This window comes from Stenella coeruleoalba (assembly GCF_951394435.1).
Source record: "Stenella coeruleoalba genome assembly, chromosome: 5".
Taxonomy (NCBI): Eukaryota; Metazoa; Chordata; class Mammalia; order Artiodactyla; family Delphinidae; genus Stenella; species Stenella coeruleoalba.
In genome coordinates, this window is record NC_137150.1 from 68,766,527 (window position 1) to 68,790,577 (window position 24,051).

The window sequence follows — 24,051 nt, forward strand, 5'->3', positions numbered from 1 at the left end:
ACATTCTCTTTAGTTTTGTTTTGATTTGGATGTCTCTACACCATTCCTGATTTGTAGGACTAAGTAGATCTACTTTTTTCCAAGGCAATTGTATACCATTCAATTCTTCCCTAACGTTTTTCTAACACTTTAGTATTCCTAAATATGCATTTGCCTAGTCTTACACCGAGGTGTTTTTTTGGGGGAGGGGTGGGGGGACTACTTTAAGCCACTCACACAACCCTGTCTGTTGGAGCCATGGCTGTTAATTCTGTATTATTTCTCTATACCCCTTGAAAGTTCAGCACATTACAAGTTTCATTCTATGCTCTAGGAGACAGACTGATTTTCAACTAGATTTATAAATGAGGATATATAGTAACAAACAATTCACTGGCTTCATAAGATAGTAAGTTAGGAATTTCACAGCCATGCCTCCCAATTCCTTGGTGAAGTTTGGAAAATGCTACATACAGAAAACTCTGGTAAGGTACAAAGACAAATACAGTTTGCTTTCACCAATTTCTTAGGATTTATTTCTTTATATAAAACCCCTCTTCCTTCTTTCCTGCTGCAAGAGATGGTATAAAACTCTCTAAGACAGCTAGACATGCACCTATACTCTCAAAGGTGTCCACAGAGTAAAAAATCAGACCAAAATGGTATGAGCACATAACTTATTTATCACTGCCTGGGCATGGCAATGACAAAGAATTCCTAAAAGTTACATCAGGCTTAAAACCTGAAATTTTTTTCTAAATGGCTAAAGAAAAAAAATGAGCCCCTGAATTAATACCTTTGAAAAAAACATGATATTCTCCTAGGAGAATCTGAAAGTCTTTTCAGGAAGGAATGAAATCAGCTAATAGCATTAAATTCAACATAAGGCTATCCTTTGCATGAAACAATCTTAAATATCGATTTCAAGAATAAAATTTTAAAGTTTTCTTGATGTTAAATGATTTCTGGCTATATACCTTATAGGCAATAGAAGAATCTATAATTCATACATGTTCAATATCATGGTAAAGAAAAATCCTGGAAACAGAATGTAATTATGTGTCAATTCCAGATGTCCAAAGAAAATACAAATTCAAAACAAAACACACACCAGAGAATTATCCAGAGTTTAAGGTATTTAGGGTATTACATCGATTTGTAAGTTCAATTTTCCAAAACCCTCTTCTTTAAGGTAATAATTTTATTTCATCTTTATGATAGTTATGTTTTCATTACATTTAGCCCTCTATTAATAACAACACAGTTTATTTTAATGCTTGTGGAGTCTTGATTTATTTTTTCCTCTGCTTTTAGGTGTGCTAATCTTTGTGCATGTGCATTTTTCTACCACATTGCAACAGACAAGCTTTGGTTCAATTTTCTTATCCTACACAAAGAAAGATTTTGAGTGCAGAATCTTAGCCACTGGGTCTTGGGTTGCCATTTTATTTTCCTCTCCTTGGGTGGATTTATTGGAAGGAAATGGGTAAAGGGCAAGGGGAGAAAAGGAAGGGATGAGAGAGGGACGAAGGGAAGAGTTCTCAGCTATGTTGAATCTTGATTCACAACTTTGCCTCCATTCATGGTTGGTGTTCCGGAACTTTTCCTCGAACGCCCCTGTTTTTCTCCAATCTCATGTAGTGATGGCTCTCTGTACATACACACTGGAAGGCAAAAATCACATTAATTACTCTTTACAATAGTGGACATAAATTTCGCCTCAATAAACAGCTCAATTTTGACTTCATAATATTGTTCACTCTCATCACTAGCTCTTCTTCCTATGTGAAAATGAGTTTTAACTTAAAACATTTAATGGATACACATAATTCTCTTCTAGTTCTATCAGTCACAACCTTTTAAGTCTTCCCGAACGGCAAACACATGGGTAGTTTCTGTTCCTGTATAGATAAGGCTTAAGTTTTTACTGTCTGCTAACCTATATAATAGGATTTTCATCTAGAGTTAGAGGAGACATTGGGAGTATAACATTTAAAGGGTAGAAAGAGATATTTTGTTTTTTAGCCTTTAGCCTGCAATCTTGGGAAAAAATTCTTATTTACATGATCCTAATCTTTACCCTACTGCAAGAAATATGACATTGTTTTATCAAATTGAAATATTTATTGCCAACTTTCAGGGTATTCATCTATAGTTATTCATCAGTAGGAAATGTGATTATGCAACCGTGAGATTTCAGTTCACATCTGTATAAACACTTCCTTTTATCTCTATTGTTTTGTCTGGCTCTAAAGCTCAGTCATCTGTGAATTATCGTGGCTCTTGCTAGATTATTGCATAGAAAGAAAAATGTTTTTCAATTCACAAAGATAAGATAGGATCTATTAGCGTATTGAGTCCATTAAAAGAGATTCATTTTACTGTTGTGAGACAAATGTGACTGTATATGAAATATTTACTTAAATATCAGGAGGTATTTTTATCTTTGACTTAGGAACAAATAGTTGCGTACTCCCGTCTATTGAACAATCACTACAATACCTTGGTAATCTGAATGTTATTTCCAATCAAATTGCTTCTGCTGATGGGCTTTGCCCTGGAACTGGAGACCCAAGCGTGGCCATGAATAAAACAGATGTTGCATGGTGGTTAAGAGCACCAATTTGGGAGCCACACTGCCTGGTCTACATCCTTAGCCACTTTCTAGCTCTGTCTAATGGACACACAGTAAGCATCCAAAGATGTATAAGAAGAATGAATGAGCTGATCTCTTCATGAACATCATGAATAAAAGATTTCAGAGAACATACTGATAAATTGTTTTGGTTGAAGGTATATCCTAAATCCAAAACTAGATTAAGAGAGTTAAGATACAAGTAAGCTTCTCCTCAGACTCGTTCAGTGATGAAGAGATAGGTCTCTTCCAACATCTCAGTAGTAGGGCTTCTTAAATGTCCATGTGCATCTGAATCACCTAGGGGTATTGTTAAAATGAAGACTGATTCAGAAGGTCTATAGTGGGCTTGAGATTCTGCATTTTTAATAAGTGCCCAGGTGATGCGGATGCTGGCAAACCCACACTGTGGCCAGTACAAAAAATATATATAAAACATGTGTTAAGTATATTGTGCACGATTATTATACATATATATATATATTTTTTTTTTTTTTCCAATACGCGGGCCTCTCACTGTTGTGGCCTCTCCCGTTGCGGAGCACAGGCCCCGGACACGCAGGCTCAGCGGCCATGGCTCACAGGCCCAGCCGCTCCACGGCATGTGGGATCCTCTGAGACTGGGGCAGGAACCCGTGTCCCCTGCATCGGCAGGCAGACTCTCAACCACTGTGCCACCAGGGAAGCCCTACATATATATTTTTAAATGAGATTTTAAAATATTTCAGTTATTGCACTGAATGGTCCCTCCGATATCCTCAAAGGACTAACTGCCTTTGGCCTCACTAGCAAAGTATACAGAGGAAACTAGAAAGAACTGATCCTGTAATTTTCAGATGGTGCCAGTAGGTAATTCAAGTTTCTACCTTTCTTTTACAAAAGACAGAAGATCCTTAAGATTCTACTGAAATCTTGAAATTCCTCAAGCCTAAGGTCTTTTACCTATATTTCTGTTATACACAAGTATTAAAATCCCCCAAATTAAAAAATATGTTTATATGTGCAAAATATAGCCATGTATTTATAACTGGTTAGTGCACAGGGGAACTCAGAAGTAATGAAGTGATTCAGATGGAAAGTTATTCATATGATGCCATAAAGCAGTTTTTCCCTACTCTGTCACCTTATCAGTTATGAAAATCCCCAGACCTGGCTACTGACTGCTAAATCAGCCTCAAAGAATGAAAAAAAAATATTTAAAAATACACACAATAGATTTTGACATGCGAATTTCTTAAACTTCAACTTACAGGCACTTGAAGAATATTACTCTTTAATTTCCATTAAATAATATAGTTTATAGTTTTGTTTTTTTGTTTGTTTTTGCGGTACGCGGGCCTCTCACTGTTGTGGCCTCTCCTGTTGCAGAGCACAGGCTCCGGACGCGCAGGCTCAGCGGCCATGGTTCACAGGCCCAGCCGCTCCGCGGCATGTGGGATCTTCCCGGACCGGGGCACGAACCCATGTTACCCTGCATCGGCAGGCAGACTCTCAACCACTGCGCCACCAGGGAAGCCCTAGTTTATAGTTTTTGTATCTGAATTTCTTACTGTTGCAATTTCTTTTTTGTTTCCTTGTATCATAGATTCTACTCAAGACATTCGTTTTTAACTTTTATCTTTTTTTTTTTGCTATTTCTCACTTACACATAAAATACTTAAGTTATGACAACACAAAATGTTGCCATTATAATTATCATTGCAGATAGCTTTTCAAATAACTTAACCCTGCTGACCATCCTAGTATCAAGTCCCCATAGAGTTTTCCAAACTGACATCTAAAATTTTTCAGTATTTCAAAAAGAACAAAACTCACTAGTGTCATAGAAAAATGTGCAACTTGCTCTTCTTCTCGGACAACTCAATCACTAATTTTCCAATATTTCCATTAAATGGAGTAATAAACTTCCAGGTTTTGAAAAATATATCTTCTTATATATGGTAGCTGGAAAATTAAGAGTAATTAAACCAATAGATTCAATTTAATTTCTTGGGCTTTAATTTTCCTTGTTATTTACAGACTCTCAGATGTCAGTAATACTACCTAACTTAAGAAGCTGACAAATAAAGGGGTATGAAACTCAATCAAGCTTTAGAATTAAACTGTAATTAAGAGACCATGATCCAATTAGAAAGCAAAGAAAGAAAGGACAAAACACTTCTCTTCAGGAATGTAACCTCCTTTGATAGTTGTATTAACACTCCATAACTGTGCTATTCTGTATGAATGGTACATAATAAAATGATGACACAAAATACAAGAAGAAAACAAGAAGGCATAAGTGTTCTATAAAGTGCATTATAAGCTCAAAACGTAAACCCAAATCACTGTGATGTACACAATAACCACAATCATAACCTCTTAAATAAACCTTTAATCCCGTCAATAAATCTATTTCAGAATTTTCAAAGCCATTTCATTTATTTATTTTTTATAGGCAAATCGTCTTTTAATGAACTGTACCAACAGACAGAATTTTACATTTAACCCTAACTGGGACTTGGACTTCTTCTCAGGCACTGAATGATCACAGAGAGACTAGACTGTAGTAGAGAACCCGAGCTGGCATTTGACTGTGAAGATTTTCCTGGATGCGGCTGGGGAGTGCCGAAACCTGCCCAAATGGATATTCAAAGCCATTGTAAACTGACCACCTCATTTGATAATTACAATAACCAGGTGAATAAAGTAGGCAAGAAACATAAAAGAAACTAAGCAACTTCCCTAAAGTCAGAGGGTGAGTAGTAGCAGAGCCAGATGGGAGTATAGGATTTCGAGGTCCTAGTCAAAAGTTTTTAATAAAAGCAGAAAAACAATTCATCAAATAAATGGTATAAATGACTGTCTTATACCAATGTTTAAGTTATTTCTGTATATTAATGTAGATCCAGGTTGGCTTCACCTCTACCAAATGTTCCTAATGTCATCCAAAAATGGTAATGAAAACAAATTCGGGATGCCTATTATAAAAATAAATAATTAAATAACAAGTGTTGGCAAGTAGGTGGAGAAACTGGAACCATTGTACATTGCTGGCAGGAATTTAAAATGGACAGCCACTGTGAAAAACAATATGGTGAGTTCCTCAAAAAATCAAGCATAGAATTACCGTATGATCCAGAAATTCCACCTCTGGATATACACCCAAGAGAAAAAAAAGCAGGGATTTGTACACCCGTGTTCAAGGAAACATTACTTACAATAGCCAAAAGGTGGAGCACATTTGGTTGGTTGAACAAATGAACAGATACACAAAATGTGTTATATACATACAATGAAATATTGTTCAACCTTAAAAAAGAACAAAGTCCTGACACAAACATGGATGAACCTTGAGGAACTAAGGCTATGTGAAATAAGCTAGGCACAAAAGGACAACTATTTTATGATTCCATTTATGTGACATACCTAGAGTAGTCATTAATAGAGACAGAAAGTAGAATGGTGGTTGCTGGACACTGAGGGAAGGGAGGATGGGAGTAAATACTTAATGGATGCAGCATTTCAGTTGGGGAAGATGTAAAAGTTTTGGGGATGGAAGGTGGTAATGGCTGCACAACACAGGAATGTATTTAATGGCATTGAAATGTACTCTTTTTTTTTTTTCTTAATTGGAGTATAATTGTTTCTCCCTTTGGGATTCCAATTAGATAAGTATTATATCTTCTCACTCCTTCTTCTGTATATCTTGGACTCTGTGATATTTTCTATCTCCTCTGCCCTTTTGTCTACATTCTCAAGAATTTGTTTTTTAGATCGCAGTTCTTTATTTTTTTATTGGAGTATAATTGCTTTACAATGTTGTGTTAGTTTCTGCTGTACAATGAAGTGAATCAGCTATAAGTATACATATATCATCTTCCTCTTGGACCTCCCCCCCATCCCACCCATCTAGGTCATCACAGAGGACCGAGCTGAGCTCCCTGTGCTATACCGCAGGTTCCCACTAGCTATCTATTTTACATACGGTAGTGTATTAATGTAAAACCTATTCTCCCAATTTATCCCACTCTCCCCTTCCCCTACTGTGCCCACACATACGTTCTCTATGCTTGCATCTCTATTCCTACCCTGCAAATAGGTTCACCTGTACCATTTTTCTAGATTCCACATATATGTCTTAATCTAAATATTTGTTTTTCTCTTTCTGACTTACTTCACTCTGTATGACAGACTCTAGGTCCATCATTGCAGCATTATTTACAATAGCCAGGACATGGAAACAACCTATATGTCCATCAACAGATGAATGGATAAAGAAGATGTGGTACATATAAACAATGGAATATTACTCAGCCATAAAAAGGAACAAAGTTGGGTCATTTGTAGATGGACTGAGAAATGTACTGTTAAATTGGTTAAAATGGTAAATTTTATGTTGTGTATATTTTATACAACATAATTAACAATTATAAAAAATCACACACACAGAAACAAACACCCTGAGTGTAAGCTATAAACAAAGAAGTGACTATTAAGCCAGAGATGTCCTATTTACATGGGAAGAGCCAAAAACTCCCCAACAGTCAACAATATTAGTCTTAGGACTGTTCTGTGAAAGAGAGAATTGAGATATACTGAGGGTACAGGGTTGGTGAGAGGATAGGAAAATCTGATGAGAACATCCTAGGACTGTGCTACCTAATACAGTATCCATTTTGCCATGTGTGATCATTGAGCACTTAAAATGTGGCTGGTCCTAATTCAGATGTGCTAGAAGTATAAAATAAATACTGAATTTCAAAGATCACACAAAAATTAAATATCTCAGTAATAATGCTTCATATTGATTATATATTGAAATGACATTTTGAATATACTGGGTTGAATACATTATTAAAATTTATTTCATATGTTTGTTTTTATTTTTTAAATATGATTACCAGAAAAGTTTAAATTACACATGTAGCTTGTATTATATTTCTATTACACAGTGCTGTCTTAGAAGTTTGCTGTTCTCTGGAAAAGAAGTGTCTTGATTAGAGTCAAAGTTATCAATTACTATATGATGGGGAGGGGAGTTGAGGAAACTTCCTGAACTGACTGGACCTGACCTCCATAGGCAAACTTAGGAGAGACAGAGTATCTTAGATTTCTTTGATGGAATGAACTGGTTCACAAAACATTTATTGGCCCTTTTAACTTGGCTTAACTATTAATAATATTGTATCATTTTGATTCTATTACTGTCTTTTCATTTCTTTCTTTCCTCAAATTCCAGTTACTCTTTTGCTGACTAATATCCAGAGATGAATTTGTTTCAGCATTAATTTGTTCATTTATTTTATGAACAGGTACAAATTACTTTGTACAAGGCGCTCTGCTAGATTCTGCGGCGACTGCAAGAAATGCTCTCTTGATTCCTTGCCCTCAAGGAGCTCAAGGCTAAGAAAGAGAGCACAGGTGTTCACACAGATCACAGGGTAGAAAGGGCCATAGCAGAGTTTCATGGAAATGAGTTTATAAAATAGTTCTTTGACGTTGATTTAGCCTTGAAGGATGCAGAAGATTTAGAGAAACGGATGAGCTACTAAATAAGAATGAAGGGATGAAGCGCAGGTTGTATAAGAGAAACAGTGACCAGTTGAAGGATGGAGTAAAACTGAGAGGTGGCGAGAGATGAGAGTGACAGGGACAACTTGAATCAGACCTCCTGAATCCAGGCCAGAGGATTTAAGCCATGATCCTGATACAATCAGACTTGATTTGTTAGTGAATGAACAGTTAATAATATGTCCATCAAGTATATGAGTGTATAGGGAAAAATCTATTTATTCAATCTCTTTATCTAGAAAAATGTCTATGTTTACATGACATTCATAGCCAGTCAGGGTAGTCAAGAAAAATCAAACTGAATCTTACTGCATAGATTACATAAGAAATCATTGGCAGCGTTTCAATCCTTTATGAGTTGTTCTGATGCCTTGCAAACACCATCTTAATTTCTTAGGAACAAACTTAGCTGGGCGCCATGATGTATGAGACCAGCTGCTTATCTCCTATACAGTTGGCTTTCTGTATCTGTGGGTTCTACATCCTCAGAGTCAACCAACTGCAGGTTGGAAAATATTCAATTAAAAAATTCCAGAAAGTTCCAAAAAGCAGAACTTGAATTTGCCCTGCTCTGGCAACTATTTACATAGCATTTACATTGTATTAGGTATTATAAATAATTTAGAGATGATTTAAAGTATACAGGAGGATGTGTAGGTTATATGCAAATACTATGCCATTTTATATAAGGGACTTGAGCATCTGCAGATTTTAGTATCCACAGAGATTCCTGGAACGAATCCCCTGCAAATACTGAGGGATGACTGTACTCAACATCTAACACATTTCAAACACCACGACTCTGACTGCAATTGAAAAGTGGGGCTCTCTTTGTTAAGCTAACTAACATGCTGAGAATGGTTATCCTTTTGTTTTGGGGGAAGCGTAATTTAGCTTAGCACTTAAGACGACTAAACAAACAACAAATGATAAATCAAGAATTACTAATCCCGCAAATGAGACTCCTATATACTGTACAGTAAAATTTGGAGTTCTGGTATTAATTTCCAATCATATACTACTAAGCAATTCTGAGAAACCTCTAAGAAACATTTCCAGGGAACTGTTGAGATTCTGATCTTCAACAATTATATAAATTCTATAGCTCCTAAATTGTGCTTCTCAAATTATTACTGTCCCATACAAGATTAAGTTTTTTTCTTCCCATTAATAAGTTCCTTATTAGTAATTGCAAAGAACCCTAGTCTCTTGGTTTGCAGTAGTTCAAAGGACTAAAATGTTATTTAAGTAGGGGCTTTTCCATCACTTTCTTTTACTATAAGCTATTATTTCATTAGAGACTAGAGTTTTTAGTCAATGCTTTAGAAGTTTTTAAAAACCCTTCAATATTTTCTTCCCAAGTGCTCTGTTTTATGCATTCTGGGGCACTATAGCTATGAGAGCAAAGTTTGATATTCTAGTTATTTTGATGAGGAGTCATTTCCAAATTGAGAATAAAGTGAAAAAACAAACAAAAATCCAACTCCCTATCATTCTTGTCCTCCCAGCTCCGCACACCTGTTTCACAGAAACTCAGGTTCAGTGCCACTGCAGATTTAACAACCGGAAACCAATCCAGTGAGGGGAACTTGGGATATAACTCTATTTCTCATTCAGGACCTTGTGGGCTCCACTTGTGATACAGGCTTTACTTTCAGTGGGCATGATTTAATGGCCAGCTGTTGGTATGGAACTGGTTTCTAACTGTGTTTCTTTCTGATTTAATTTTATACTATCTTTCCAACGAAGTTTCAATATCCAAATTTCAAGAATGTTCAGTGTCCTGATAATGCAATACTTTCATGATTCACAACATTATCTCTCTTTCATTTGGCTCTTCTGGGTTGTCCTGATCCTATTTCTTGCCCTCTTTCCTCTTTAAAGTATGAAAAAATATACTTGCTCTTTTTTTCAGCCCACAGAATATTTTTCTTATTCTAACATATGTGGTATCATAATAGTTTTGGATAAATGGTAAAAAGGAGATAATGCTCTGAAAAGGGAAGTATTGCAGTATGGCTCTTTAGATCTCTTTCTTCAAATCAGTTTTCTATTTTTCCTCTATTCTGATATATGTTTCCATTTCTTCCTCTTCTTCCCCCTCCCCCCCTTCTTCCTTCACGTCTTCCTTTTCTTCTGAATGTTTCCTTTTTTTCATGTTTTGACTTTTCTTGATTTATAGTATATTGAAGCAGAGGGATTTATCCCAGCTTTCAGGATAAGAATGAGGTAGAGATTTCATGAGAGAATATTCTTCCTCATTTGCAGACACAAGGACAAGCGCGGATTTCTAATAACACAGCCAACGTTACGTATTACCTTAAGACATAGCATCTGCTAGGAATCCCCAGTTCATCCCTTTCATGTGAACGGAACACACTCGTATGATGGACCCTAGTCACTTAGTGACTTGGTGTAGTGAAGGCTGTCATTTTCACAGCTGCCTGAGATGCAGTGGTCCATTTTTCTATAGAAAGCCCTGCAGTCCTGTTATCAAATAAAATGCTACCCTTGGTCATAACAAGACCATAAGCTACCAACCTTGTAATAATATATGGTATTTGCTCAACTTATTTTTTGCTTTACTTTTAAATGCAAGATTGTGCCATTAGAAAAGAAAAGGGCCAAATACATATCACTGGGCTTTGAAGTCTTATTAAAAATAAATCCATCCTCTCTTTGTAAGATTAGTTATGGGTCTTTCCAGGGCAGGCTTTCCACTTATTATTTTTCCATTATATTCTTTCACTGGTACCTCTGCTGCAAATGCAGTTATCAGAATAGGCAGGCGTCCCTTGCCATTATAATAACTCAGATTCCCTGTTTGCAACTTTTAATGTTCAACAATCAGTTTTATGTTAGTTATCATAAATTTCTCTTGGAAAACTTAAACTAAAATAATGCCTTTCTTAAAAGTATGAAAAAGTGACATCTCAGGGGTTGCTGTTATTTATAAATCAAACAACAATAATAAACCAGGTTTCAGGTACCATCCCGGGGTATTCTCCTTCTAAGTAGCCACTGTCCTCTTAATCATAGCTAATATTAACTGAGCACTTGCTAAACATCTGCACTTTATATACAGTAGGTTTATTTTAAATGACCCTAAAAGGTGGATACTTTAATTGACCTCCTTCACAGTAAAGGAAACTGAAGAGCAAAAAGGGTAGTTTGTTCAAAGTAGTGCACTGACACAGGCAAAATCTGCATTCAAATTCATGTGTGATTAGCTGCAGGGTTCCTGCCCTAAGGGTATAGCCAAATAGTTTAAAGAGTTTGGAGAAAAACAACACTTCATTGCTTGGTCTCAGTCAAAGTCTTGACCCCAAACCTCTGGGGTGCTCAGCAGTTCGTGGAGTCCTATTACGTTTTTCTACCCAATTTCCTTTCTCATTCTTCCCAAGTGACTATTCCATACTTCTCTTCCGTCCTCAAACTTTGAAAACTGCCTCAGACCCTCCTCAGACTCAGTAATAGGCTTGTCTTCTTTTCTTTTCTCTTCTTGTCTTTTCTTCTCTTTTTCTCCCTCTCCCTTTATCCTTTCCTCCTTTCTTCCCTCCCTTCCTTCCTTTTCATCAATAAACTACCATGCTTTGTACTTCCCTTAGAAAAGAAATGCAGAAAAGTTTTCATATTTCCACCACAAAAGTTACCAGCCCTCACACATCTGCTCATACATGTTCTGGCTCCCTGCTTGTTAAAATGCATGAACTCTTCCTGTTTCTATTTAAATCTAGCCCTCCCCTTGCCATGTGTGTCCTTGATCCCATCCCCGCTGGTCAGTGTTATTCAGTGACCCTCTCTCCTATAATACCAATTTTCACTTCTCTCCCATCAGTCTATAAATACATTGTAACAGTTTTAAACAAATAAACCTCACCATGCAACCACCATGTTTCTCTCCACCTTGGGACCCATTTCTCTACCTCCCTTTTATAACAGAAGTGTCATTTAATATTATTTTCTTCTTTTCTTTACCTCCTGTTATAACTTGAATCTACTCCAATTAGACTTAATGCCCACTACTTCACTGAAATCACTCCAGTCAAGTCACTGTTGAACGTATGTTCCAATCCCAATGGTCATTCTCATTCACCAGCTTGCTGGACGCTCTAGCAGTATTTGGTAATGGTAACAGTTCTTGTCTTAGTTTTGCTTCTTTCTAGCTGAATGGACCTGGGTGAGTTATGTAACCTCTCTTAAACTCAGTTTCCTCATGTTTAAAATTGGAAATTTTAATCTGCATCCTTCCAAATGTCAGTGACTATCAAATGATACCCCTGTTAAGGGCGAATGTTGAAAATAACAACAAATCATCCAAATGTAAAGTAGTACAACTGCTACTAATGATTACTTTTATATTACTGCTGGATTCTTGTAAATCATTTAAAAATTGAAAATTTTGATAGTTATGGAAGAACTAGGTGTAAATCTTTAAGTGTCAACAGTACTCTGGAATTGAGAGCTGGAAAACTTGAGTGGAGGGCAATTGTAGTTGCTGACAGATTCTGTTTTCCAAATGGAGGCAAGATAACTCCAGTTTCTAATAAAACTCATAAATGACACTTTATAAAGAACCTTCATGCTAGTTGAGACACAGATGTAGAGAACAAACGTATGGACACCAAGGGGTGAAAACCGCAGTGGGTGGGGATGATGGTGTGATGAATTGGGCGATTGGGATTGACATGGGATTGACGGATGTGTATAAAATTGACGACTAATAAGAACCTGCAGTATAAAAACAAACAATCAAACAAAAACAACTAACACTAAACTTTCTTTGGGTTATTTGTATGGAAATATGTTAATATAAACGTTTCAGACATTACATGAAATTTCTAAAAATCTTATATGTTCTGGTATAGTGTTATAAGTCATAATTCTAATTATTTAAAACGTATATCTCAGAAATCACTAAATTTCCTTGTCAATTGAAAAAATAAAAATAAAAAAATAAAACAAAACAAAAAAAAGAACCTTCATGCTCTATCAGTTTCCATCAAAGAAGAATGAAATATGACTAATATTTTTATTACTACCAACTTAATCAAATTTTCCTTGGCCCTCTGTAATCTCCAAGTGGAAAGGTTAGATTGCTCTGTTAGTTAATGGACCATTAAAGAAATTTAATTGTCTTAATAGCAGATCATGGAAGGGTGTGAGAAATTAACAGGAAGCAATTTCACACCTTAATTAATGTCACATAGAATCCCTTTTGGAACTGTAGCAGAACTTTATGTGCTGGTTCAGAACGTATTGTCAAAAGGATGCACCCAGTATGCCGTAAATATTTATTATAAAGAGTTAAGAGACACTGTGAACAAAAAGATCTATATCTTCATTTAGAAAGAGATCAGAAGCAGTATTTGTGTGCAAGAGATAGATACAGAAGAAGAATATGTCAGGGAGAGGTAGGAGGGCTTTATTAAAGACTAAATTCAAAGCCAGGAAAAAGCTGCTTTGAATGAGTTAACTGGTTTGGGGAAAGACGGTGTCACAGGCTGGCAGAGATCCCAAACTCAAAAGGTGGAGAGAGAGATGCTGCTATTATCTTTTCTGTAATAGAAACATTCAAGAGCATCAAAAGTATGTTTTTACTCCATCTTTCTGTTTTTGTCTTTTAGTATGGTTGGGTCCAAAAGAGGATTTTGGAAAACAAACCATCTAGTTCTCTTTCAAGTTAACTGAAATAAAAACATCAAAGTAATTTGCCAGGGCTTCCCTGGTGGCGCGGTGGTTGAGAGTCCGCCTGCCGATGCAGGGGACACGGGTTCGTGCCCCGGTCCGGGGGGATCCCGCATGCCGCAGAGCGGCTGGGTTCGTAAGCCATGGCCGCTGGGCCTGCGCGTCTGGAGCCTGTGCTCCGCAACGGGAGAGGCCACAACAGTGAGAGGCCTGCGTACCGCAAAAATAAATAAATAAATAAAATAATTTGCCATTAGTATCTTCCTGATAGGAGTTTTGCAAAATCAGGACTCCTGATTTATTCACTTCTTTGGTGTTTTAGTACAAAGGTTTTGAAGAAATTATTATTTTCCCTCCAAATTCAATTTTCATTGTCTCTAATACTTTATTCAATACCACGCCTCACAGCCTTTCTCTAGTACATAACACAGTAACACAATGTCCAATTTCCAAGGGAAAATGAAAAAGGCTCTTTGCATTGATCTGACAGATTTGAGAGATCCAACTTTCTTACAATGTCAATCTTCATATTATTCCTGTGAAATAGATGGAATTTATAATCAGTTGCATCTCCAGAGATTACCTAGGTTGAAGTAAAAAATTATTTTTGCAAAATTACTTAGCAAATCATTGGTAAAATTTTTATTAGACGAATTAGACATTTGTTTATCCTTGACTAATTGATTACTATCAAGTTACTCTTTCTTAGTGATCAACGGGGTACAATAGTTGGTATTACCTCCACTAGCTCCGTATAGTAATTTAACCCAGCACTAAAGTACAACCATCCTAATAGCAGTAGGAAAGGTAATTAAATATATTAATGTGTTTAATATATTTAATTCCATGGTGTCAGAGTGACAATTTACTCTATATTAGATTAGGCTTAGTCCAATATATAGATCATACTAATTTGAATACATTTAAATAATGGCCTACAGCCAGACTGGATCAAAATGAGCACTGAAACAGCAAATTCAGTTTAGAACACTGAGTCTCGAACCTGGTTGCCATCAAAATAACTTGGACAATAAAATCAGAATCCTTTGGAGATTCAATCTGAGAATTGGTAGCTTTTAAAAGCACTCCAGATGGTTTTGATACTGATGTTTGGGAACCAATGATCTACATTATATACTGCTGAGACTTCAATTAGGTTCTATTAGCTTGAAGCAACAGTTCTAACAGACAGAAAGGGTAATCTGTAACTGTCCTAAAGTTGTGTGAGTGTATGTGCATGTTGTGTTAGTCTTATCTTCCCACTAGAAAATAAATTGGTAGAAACTGGTTAGGTGTTCCTTTAGTCCAAGTTTAATATTTCTGTAGCAATGGCTCGCAATTGATGTTTACTAATTTCACTTTGGAAATGTATTTCTCACTCCAGGATTAAGTTCTTGAAGCTTAAATCTTGGAAAGCGCACATATTCTTTTCAGGGGGAAGGAACTAGATTCTGAATATCCAACCACTTGCAAGAGCTGAGCAATGAACTCCTTGAAGGAGGAGGGAGGAGAAAAGGCAGAGATTGTTTATTGATCTTTGTCAGAGAGTATTTGGCTGGTGTATCTGAAGCTAAAGGGGGAGGTCACCATCCAGACAATTAAATCTGGGGGAGTTACTTATCTGTGGTGTGAACAATGCTCTGAATGGACAAAACTGGGAATGGTGAAGCCTGCACTGTTGTCTTAAATTCCAGGGGAGGGTAAGTAAAAGTTGATGTGCAATGTACGTGGTAATGGGTTTAAATATCAAGTCCATCCATCTGTCTGAATAGATGCCCTTGCAACCCCTTATTAACACTGCCTGTGTTCTAAACACAGGATGGAGGGTGAAGCTGTGAAGGGAAAGGGGCTGGTGGGTTATTATTATCATGCAACCAGTGCATGACTTAAAGATCCTCACACTGACGGAGCTTAATTTTGGGAATCCTGACATTCAAAATGACATCGCCATCAGGACTGGGAAAAAGGCAGAGCTATTTGAAAAACAAAAACAAAACGAGAGTGGCACTCAAAGCTGGACATAGCCAAGGTCGCTAACAATTGCAGAGCCGCAGAACCAGCCCTGGACAGCAGGTTTCTAGATTTGGTTTGTGAGACAATAAAACTTTGTATGATTAAGCTGCTCTTAACATGGGTTTTGTGTCGTACACAACCAAACCTAATTCTAACATATACAACTAGGAATGTCTGGTTTTCTTTTCCCACATTTGTACTCAAATGCAGCAAATATGAAGAATTAAGGCAGCTCTCAAACTCGGAACATGGTAATTGTATACATTTCTCTTAGAAATATGTACATGATCATACAGACTCAAGAAGAAGCTTGATTAGCCAAAATGCAGACAGAAGTCATGATCAGGAGGGTAGGTTACAGGTGTTTCTTCTTTTTTGGGGGGGGTGGGATTTAGTATGAAATGCATTATTCATAAAAGGAATAAACAAAACACAAGGATTTTTTACTTTTCCTTTATACTCTCCTGAATTTTCCAAAAATTGTTAATGAGCATGCACTACTTTTATTACAACAAAAAAATCAACTTAAATGCACAAATAAAAATGGTGCAATAGTTTTAATAGTTTACTTACTCTGCACCTGGAGTGTTTTTGTCTACCTAATCCCCACCTCTCATCTCAAATGTTCTGAACCTGACCTAGCCCTGAAGGTATGTTTCAGTATCAACTTTCCAATATCTTCCTTTTGGTGGAAGTGTTGGCTCTTTCTATAAATCCCAATATCATTTCCGGCAACATTTAGTCCATCACTTTTTACATTATACTACTGCCATTAGTAAACTCCAAGAATATTATATCTCCAAGAATATTATAAAGTTTCCTGGAGAATATACTTCTTCTTTGTCTTTATACTTACCTATGTGTTCATTTGTTCATTCACTTGTTCACTTATTCAATTGACAATGATTATTGGATATCTCTCTATGATATGCCAGGTATTGTACAAGATACAAGGAGATATGAGAAAAATAAAACATTCTGTCATTTAACAAGTGATCTAATTATGGATAAGAAGAGACAGAGTGGTAAATAGGTGAATTTAATACAATGTGATAATTTCTAGAAGAGAGAACAAGATACAATAATAAGGTGACAGAATATTTAATTCTACTTGAAGAAAGTCAGGGAGGCCGTCATAGAAGTATTAACTCTTGAATTAATTCTTTACAAGGACTGATAGGCATTCTCCAGGCACATGAATGGAAATTTTGAGGACAGAAGGGCAAAAAAAAAAAAAAAGTACATAAAGCTCAAAATAGTAAAAATGTATTACAAGTAGTAAAAATGTAGAACAGAAGAAAGTTCTGTTTTGTGTGGTTAAAAGCACAGGGTGTGAGGGGAGGCTTGAGAAAGACTAGGAACTTTGAATGTCACATTTCCCCCCAGTGCTCTGAACATAGTATTGATTTAACAAATGTTTGCTGACTGTTTCAGTCATAGGTAATCTGCAGCAGGCACTGTGTCCCTACACTGGTGGACTTGACCATACCTTATAGATATTTAGCGGACAGTAAGCCTGGCTAAATCACAGAATAGCAATGCACTGCCTCAATTTTCTCATTTCTTTGGATGAGGAAGCTGAACTAATGTCTTAAGTGATTATAATGTGACTTTTAGAGAAGAGTGTTATGTTGGTAAATGTTCACTCCACTGCTGCTTTCTTAGCCTGTATTAAAAAGCTTGACTGAATACAGAAAATGTGGTTACCTCAATGGGAGATTCTCATCCTGCTTAGGGAACAAGTTGCCAAAAATGGGTTTCCTCAGCATGAAACTATTTATTCCACTGATCAATTGAAATAAATGAACACTATGTTAAATGGTCAAGGGAGGGGAAGTTACAGGCTCAGGTAAGAGGGATAAAATTTTAAAACTGTAATATTTATTAGCACAGTAAATTGAATATTATTTTCTTTCCTTAAAAAATACAAATAAAAATTAATACATTATATTATGAGATTTGTTCACAAAGATGTAGAAATTAGGATATAAACATATTTCTAAAAGACTTGTAAAAACTTTAAAGCATTATAATAGTACTACTGGTTTTTTCAAGAGTGTAGCCTGAGAAATTAAATTATTGTGTTTAATAAAGAAGGGAATTACATTCCAAATGGTCACTACCACTATTTTTCTACTTTCAAGAACTTGCTAGCCTCTATATTCAAGCAGTGTTTTCTAAGTGTCAAGTATTTTTAATGGAATTTTATTTTTTGATAGGAAGAGGTACTATTGTGTTTTCTGAATCTTTGTTCTGATCTGTTGTATGACAAACAATCTACTGAGTGAAAGGAAAAGGGGTGGAACTGGCATCAACACACAGGTCAGGGTCTAAAGAAAAGAAGCTTGTCTTGTACCTTCAATAGGTTTTGGTACAAAATGTGATGAGGGCTTGGTTTTCTTCACTCTGTTCCCCTTCATAATTTGACCTTCCTTATTGAGTCCCAGAAACCATGCTCGGCCTGATTCTTGCTGACGGTACAGTGTGGAAGAATAGATCACATAGTAGTTTTCAAACACAGATTCCTTAAATTTGCATTCTGGAGTGAAAACATCCTGCAGGAAAAAAAAAAGAAGATACAAAAGAGAGAAAGGATTTAATAATGAATCAGCAAATATTTAAATCCAATGAGCCTGAAATATAGGTTCTCTGTTAAGAAAAAATGAGAAATAATTGCACATAATTTCTATTAGCATTTGGTTTAAAGATTTATCATACAAAATCAAGAAATGAGATTTCCTTTCTAAACAACCTTACTCCACAGAACACAACTGTCAGGCTTGAATAATTTCGGTTAATATCACTCAAGACTGTGCCCATGTCCACGCTCTGATCTCAGTTTAATGTTTTTTAAATTTAAGAGAATAGCCATTGTGCATTTTTGTGGCCCTTAGCATGTAAAATGTAACCCTGGGAATCAAAATATAACACAAACACAGCACACACAGGCTCAGCAGACATTTTTGAAGGGACTACCCTATATGTTCACAAATCTATGAAATACTCAAAGCTTGTTCCATAAAATCACTAGTATACTACCTCTTTGCTTAACGTCAGTAACTTTCCTGTTAATTTCTTTGAAACTTTTTTTTTTTTACTTAGTAATTAAAATTTCAGGTAAAAATATCAGGAAAAAGTAGTAGAAAAATTTTACTACTATACTGTGTGATCTCCAGTGAAACATATGAGAGTTTTAGTTCAAGAAGGAACCTTAAAAGTCCTCTACCTCACCTTCACCATTTGATAAGTGAGACAACCAAAAGGTTATATGATTAATACAAAGTTAAACAACAACAGCAAAATTACTGCATCAATGCCAGAACTCACATTTATTGCTTCACAATCACTGCCTCTCAAGTTCACCTTTTCTGCCTGAGTCTTGTTCAGTGACTTACAATGAGATTTTATAATCAATACAATAAAATCAAATCCTAACATGTCAAATGAACAAAATGTATTTCATGGAAAGAAGAAATTCCTCCCCTTCAAAGAAAAGCAGAAGAAAAACAAATGTGATAGCATCTTCTCAGCTACAAGTAAATAAGAATCCTACATGTCAAACGTATTCACAATAGTCACTGCTGTCTTCACTAAGTGCTAGAAGAATCTCTTCCTTGTAACACTTTCAGTGAAAGGCCCCAGTGATTTAATGCAGTTACACCTGGAGTTAAGTTACTGAGGAATATGTGGGAGTAAAGCTGTTGAAACCATGTCCTTGGAGGTGATTCTTGCAGACTAATCCCCTGGCTTCACTTCCAGGGAGCTACGGTGATGCATCTGTGGAGACAGATGAAGGTCTTCAGGGATAAAGAAACTGCTGAAAGGACTCTGTTGATTTTAAATGGTTCAAAAGTTATAGACCCAAAAAAATGAGACAAAAAATATGGGATGGGAGATGGAAATGTGGTTGTACCCATTAAAATAATAATAGTAGTAATAATAATAATATTTCAATAATAATAATTATATTGATAATAAAAATATGATGTCACAGAATACTCTCTAGTTACTCTAAGTTTTAAGTAAACTTAGTGGCTTAAGAACCAGAGAAACAATTGACTATGTGGTACCATTTCACATCTGCTATGATGGCCATATCAAAAAAGATGGACAATAAAAAGTGTTGCTGAGGGTTTAGAGAAACTACAATCCTCATACCTAGCTAGTAAAAATGTAAATAATGCAGCAGTTGTGGGACATAGTTTGGCAATTCCACAAAAGGTTAAACATACAGTTACCATATGATCTAGCAATTCTACTTCTAGGTACATACATATGAGAATTGAAAATATATCTCCACGTGTGAACTTGTTACACAAATATTCATAGCAGCATTATTCATAATGTGGAAACAATTCAAACATCTATCAATGGATGAATGGATGAACAAATGTGATATATCCATACGATGAAATATTAGTTAGCTATTAAAAAGGATGGAGTACTGATTCAAGTGACAACACAGATGAACCTCAAAAACATTATGCTAAGTGGAAGAAGCCAGATACAAAAGGTCACATGTTGCATGATCCAATGTATATGAAATATCCAGAACAGGCAAATCCAGAGACAAAACATAGATTAGTGGTTGCCAAGGGCTGAGGAGATGGGTAAATGGGAAGTGATGGCTTTTTTGGAGAGACAAAAGTGTCCTGGGATTAGACTGCACAACTATATGAACAAAACCATTGAAGCATATAGTGTAAAAACATGAATTTTATGGTATGTGAATTATTTTTCAATAAAAAATGAGGAATCAGATAAATGAAGTAACTAGAGAAAGTAAGGGGAAAAAATGAAACTACTGCATATTCCTTGTCTGGCAACACAAAATTCCTAATTTATGGTCCTGTGTGCTGAACAATGGGCTCTCCTATGACCTTGTCTCAATATTATTAGGACAGAGTTTAGCCATTGCCAAGTATAGGAATCAAAGTGATTCTGATTAAATTTATAAGATAATCTAAAAGTTCTGGTTTCCTTCTAGGACTAGGTTAAAAAGATCTGAAAAAGCTAAAAATTTAGCACAGATTTTATTAGTTATACTTTTTAAAACAAACTAATCCAAATCTCAAAGCTTTTGTTTCTAGGTCTAGCTCAATATTAATGAACTCTAGATGCTAAGGGACTCTTCAAAGTTCAATGAATAAATTCTACGTATAAGACTTCAGACTTCATAATAGAAGGTGGGAGAAATATATGGGGCAAGGAATTGTGTGTATAAATACATCTCATCATACGTGTAATACCTATTTACTTATAAGTATACCTCACAGAAATATGAAAATTTGTAGATAGAAAGCTGCTTACTGCCCTTATTTAACAAAGTAACAGAAGCCATTGATAGTTAAATAATTGTTTTGTGAGTCATAGTATATTAGAGGCAGACCCTGGGCTAGAACCCTGGCCCCTGGCTGCTGGTTCAGTACTTTTTCCAGTGCCACACAATGCTTCCTTACTACTTAACCAAGCCTACTTTTGGTACCAAGCTGTTGATTGGAGGCAAGCCATCATCACAACCATGCCCACCAAGTATAATTACTATGCTGTCTTTTCTACATATGAAAGTAATATTTTTATTTAATAAATACTGAACTCGTAGGTTTCCATTTAGTTTCACAATTGTTTAAAGTCTGCTCCTAGAAGAGCGAAAGTCCAGAAAATTGGGCAGGGACTGAAGTCCTGGGAGCATGAGCCAGGGATAGCATTAGGTAAGGATTGAGCCTTGAAATTCTGAGTTGGCGAATGGGGATCCCAGATATAGTATCCAGGTGATAATCAGATATAAAAAGTCAAGTGAAATATCCCATTTAATATTTTAAAGGGACTATGCAGAGTCAGAATTCAGAAATTAGGCAATTGATAATACCCGGCCAGGGAAAAACATTTCAGGAGGAAAAAAATGGCAAAAGCTTAGTGCAGGCACTTCTGTGGGGCACGGCCAACATCCTAGAAATGGGGAGGAAAAACCTTAAGAACACTGAGCCAGCTTGGACGATCATTCTAAGTGCAACCTTTACAAGATGTTCAACAATTTCAATATAAAGTTGGGCATCAAAGAATTTACAATATACTTGCTACTATCACTCTATTTGTGTAATGAGAAATCAAGAGTCCTCTACTTGGAGTAGAAAAATCAGGGTTTTGCTTCTGGATCCATACATAATAGCTGTGTGACTTTAGGAAAGTGGTTAAACTTCTTTGAATTTCATATTTTCAACTGCAAATTAAGTTATTTTAAGGAAAATAAGAGGATGGATATGAAAGCATGCTGTAAGCTTATAGAATTTTTACAAAAACTCCAATGCATTATTATTAAGTTTTTTCTTATAGCAAGAAAAATACAATCAGTCATGTAACTAGACATTTAATTCTGTGTTTTTGTCATAGATGATTATATCTGCTCCAGCATCCAGGACCCTATGCCATAAGTTAAGCTTTATCCTTAACATAGATTGTTCCTACTATAGCTAAAACAACATACACACATACATTTTAAAAATCTTTGGCAAAGACTTGGGCAATCACATATATTCAGAAGAGGTTCTGAGGTTATAAAAATTATGTTCAGAATGATAATAACTCTAAAGTGTAATGGAGATAGGCAGGCTTTGAGACAAGGTGACAAAACCCTAGACTATCTCAATCCAGGACATATAATGAAAGCAGAGTAAATAACTAGTATAAGGAGGGTTCTTTTTCCTTTTGTAAAACTAACTAGTAGTCATGTTGCATCTCATGAATAGTATTTACTTATATCTATAATCTTGAGTGCTCAGTTCCATGTAGGTACATAGCAAGGCTTATAGAATAAACGTTTGTTGATGAAACAGAAACACACCCACATGCACATCATGTGTGTAAGTATGTGAAATGCTAGGTTTATTTTTCACATTTATTACTCTAAAATCTTTCCAAATCTTTAATTTGTTCAACTTAAACTGACCTTAATTTCAGCAGAATATGAATATGACCTTTGATAGTGTTTTGAAATTAATTTTGAGCACTCACTTTTTTAGCAGCATTTGCACAACTTGTTGTTGTTCTAGCATTGTACAAGTCATTATATGACCAATTCTTCTCACATTCCAAATGCCTATTCACCCTAGCCTTGTCTTGGAAAGTTGGATCACCCACCCATTTCATTCCAGAAGATGAGTGAATAATGGAACATCACTTAAGCTCAAGACCAGCACTCAGGACCCTTTTCAATCTCTCCCCATCCATCTGATTCTAATCTACTCTCTCCAGAATTCTTCTCGCTGATCCCCAACTTCATAGCTTCATACTCTACCTTGATCCCTCTCCCATATTTCTTCCTGTTCTTCTCTCTGCACTTAGAGCACTGATAACCTACTCAGGTTCTGGATTCTCCCATCAGTCTTAGGCTCCGTCACTGCACAAGATGAGACACTTCCTTCTTAGCCAGCCTCTAACTGTGCCAGTCTTGGCCCATCCCACCCCTATTTGAATGGCATTCTCCTTTAGATATAAGTATCATGAGGAATAAGGAGACAGAAATTTAGGGAATTTGATGGCTGTATGGATAAAATATTTCCTTCATGGTTGACTATCACTGCCAACAGTGTTTTCATCACATACTAATTCCTCGACATGTCCCACCTCTTAACCCTCAAATTGTACTTTGTTCAACTGTCCTCTCTAATTCTCTATCCAATAAAATAATGGCAAATGTTTTTCTCAGTTATTGCAGGTTATTGTGAATTTTCCCTCCTTTAGCTTCTCATGGTATTTACTTTTTTTTTCCCAAAGTGTATTTAATGCACTTTGCCTTGTGTCATGATGTTTTTTCTTGCTCCTGTCCTATACACTGCAAGCTTTTGCTCACAAAGACATGTTCCTCATCAGTGCTTATTAGGAAGTCCAGCATATTTAGCCCTCAATTTATTCTTGTTGAAGTAAATAATAAAAATATTTTAAGGAAACAGCAAAGACTATGTGATAAGATAGAGCTGAGTGACAGCATTGATTCTGTTTCTTTAGCTGCATAATTTTGGATGTGCTATTTAATTCTGATATATCTTTGTTTTATCATCTATAAAGTAGGGGCAATAATTTTCACATTTAAAAATTTGGTGAAGACACTTAAGATCTGCTCTTTTAGCAAATTTCAAGTATACAATATTGTTAACTATAGTCACATTCTTGTACATGAGCTCTCC

General features: G+C 35.9%; 1 protein-coding gene across 15 annotated transcripts in view; it reads right to left on the minus strand.

Annotated features, from left to right (window-relative positions):
* Positions 1-387: 387 nt before the first annotated feature.
* The window catches only part of FGF12 (fibroblast growth factor 12), a 600,565-nt gene continuing 576,901 nt past the window's right edge, over positions 388-24,051 (minus strand). For 14 of the 15 annotated variants that reach the window (XM_079922232.1, XM_079922228.1, XM_079922237.1 and 11 more), the window contains 2 exons: positions 18,225-18,423; positions 388-1,643 (listed from right to left, as the gene is read on the minus strand). In XM_079922232.1, coding sequence (XP_079778358.1) covers positions 1,525-1,643; positions 18,225-18,423 — 318 coding nt within the window. In that variant the 3' untranslated portion in view covers positions 388-1,524. Of the gene's footprint in view, positions 1,644-14,161; positions 14,392-18,224; positions 18,424-24,051 lie in introns of those variants that run through there. The other variant, XM_079922233.1, reaches the window with a different exon arrangement.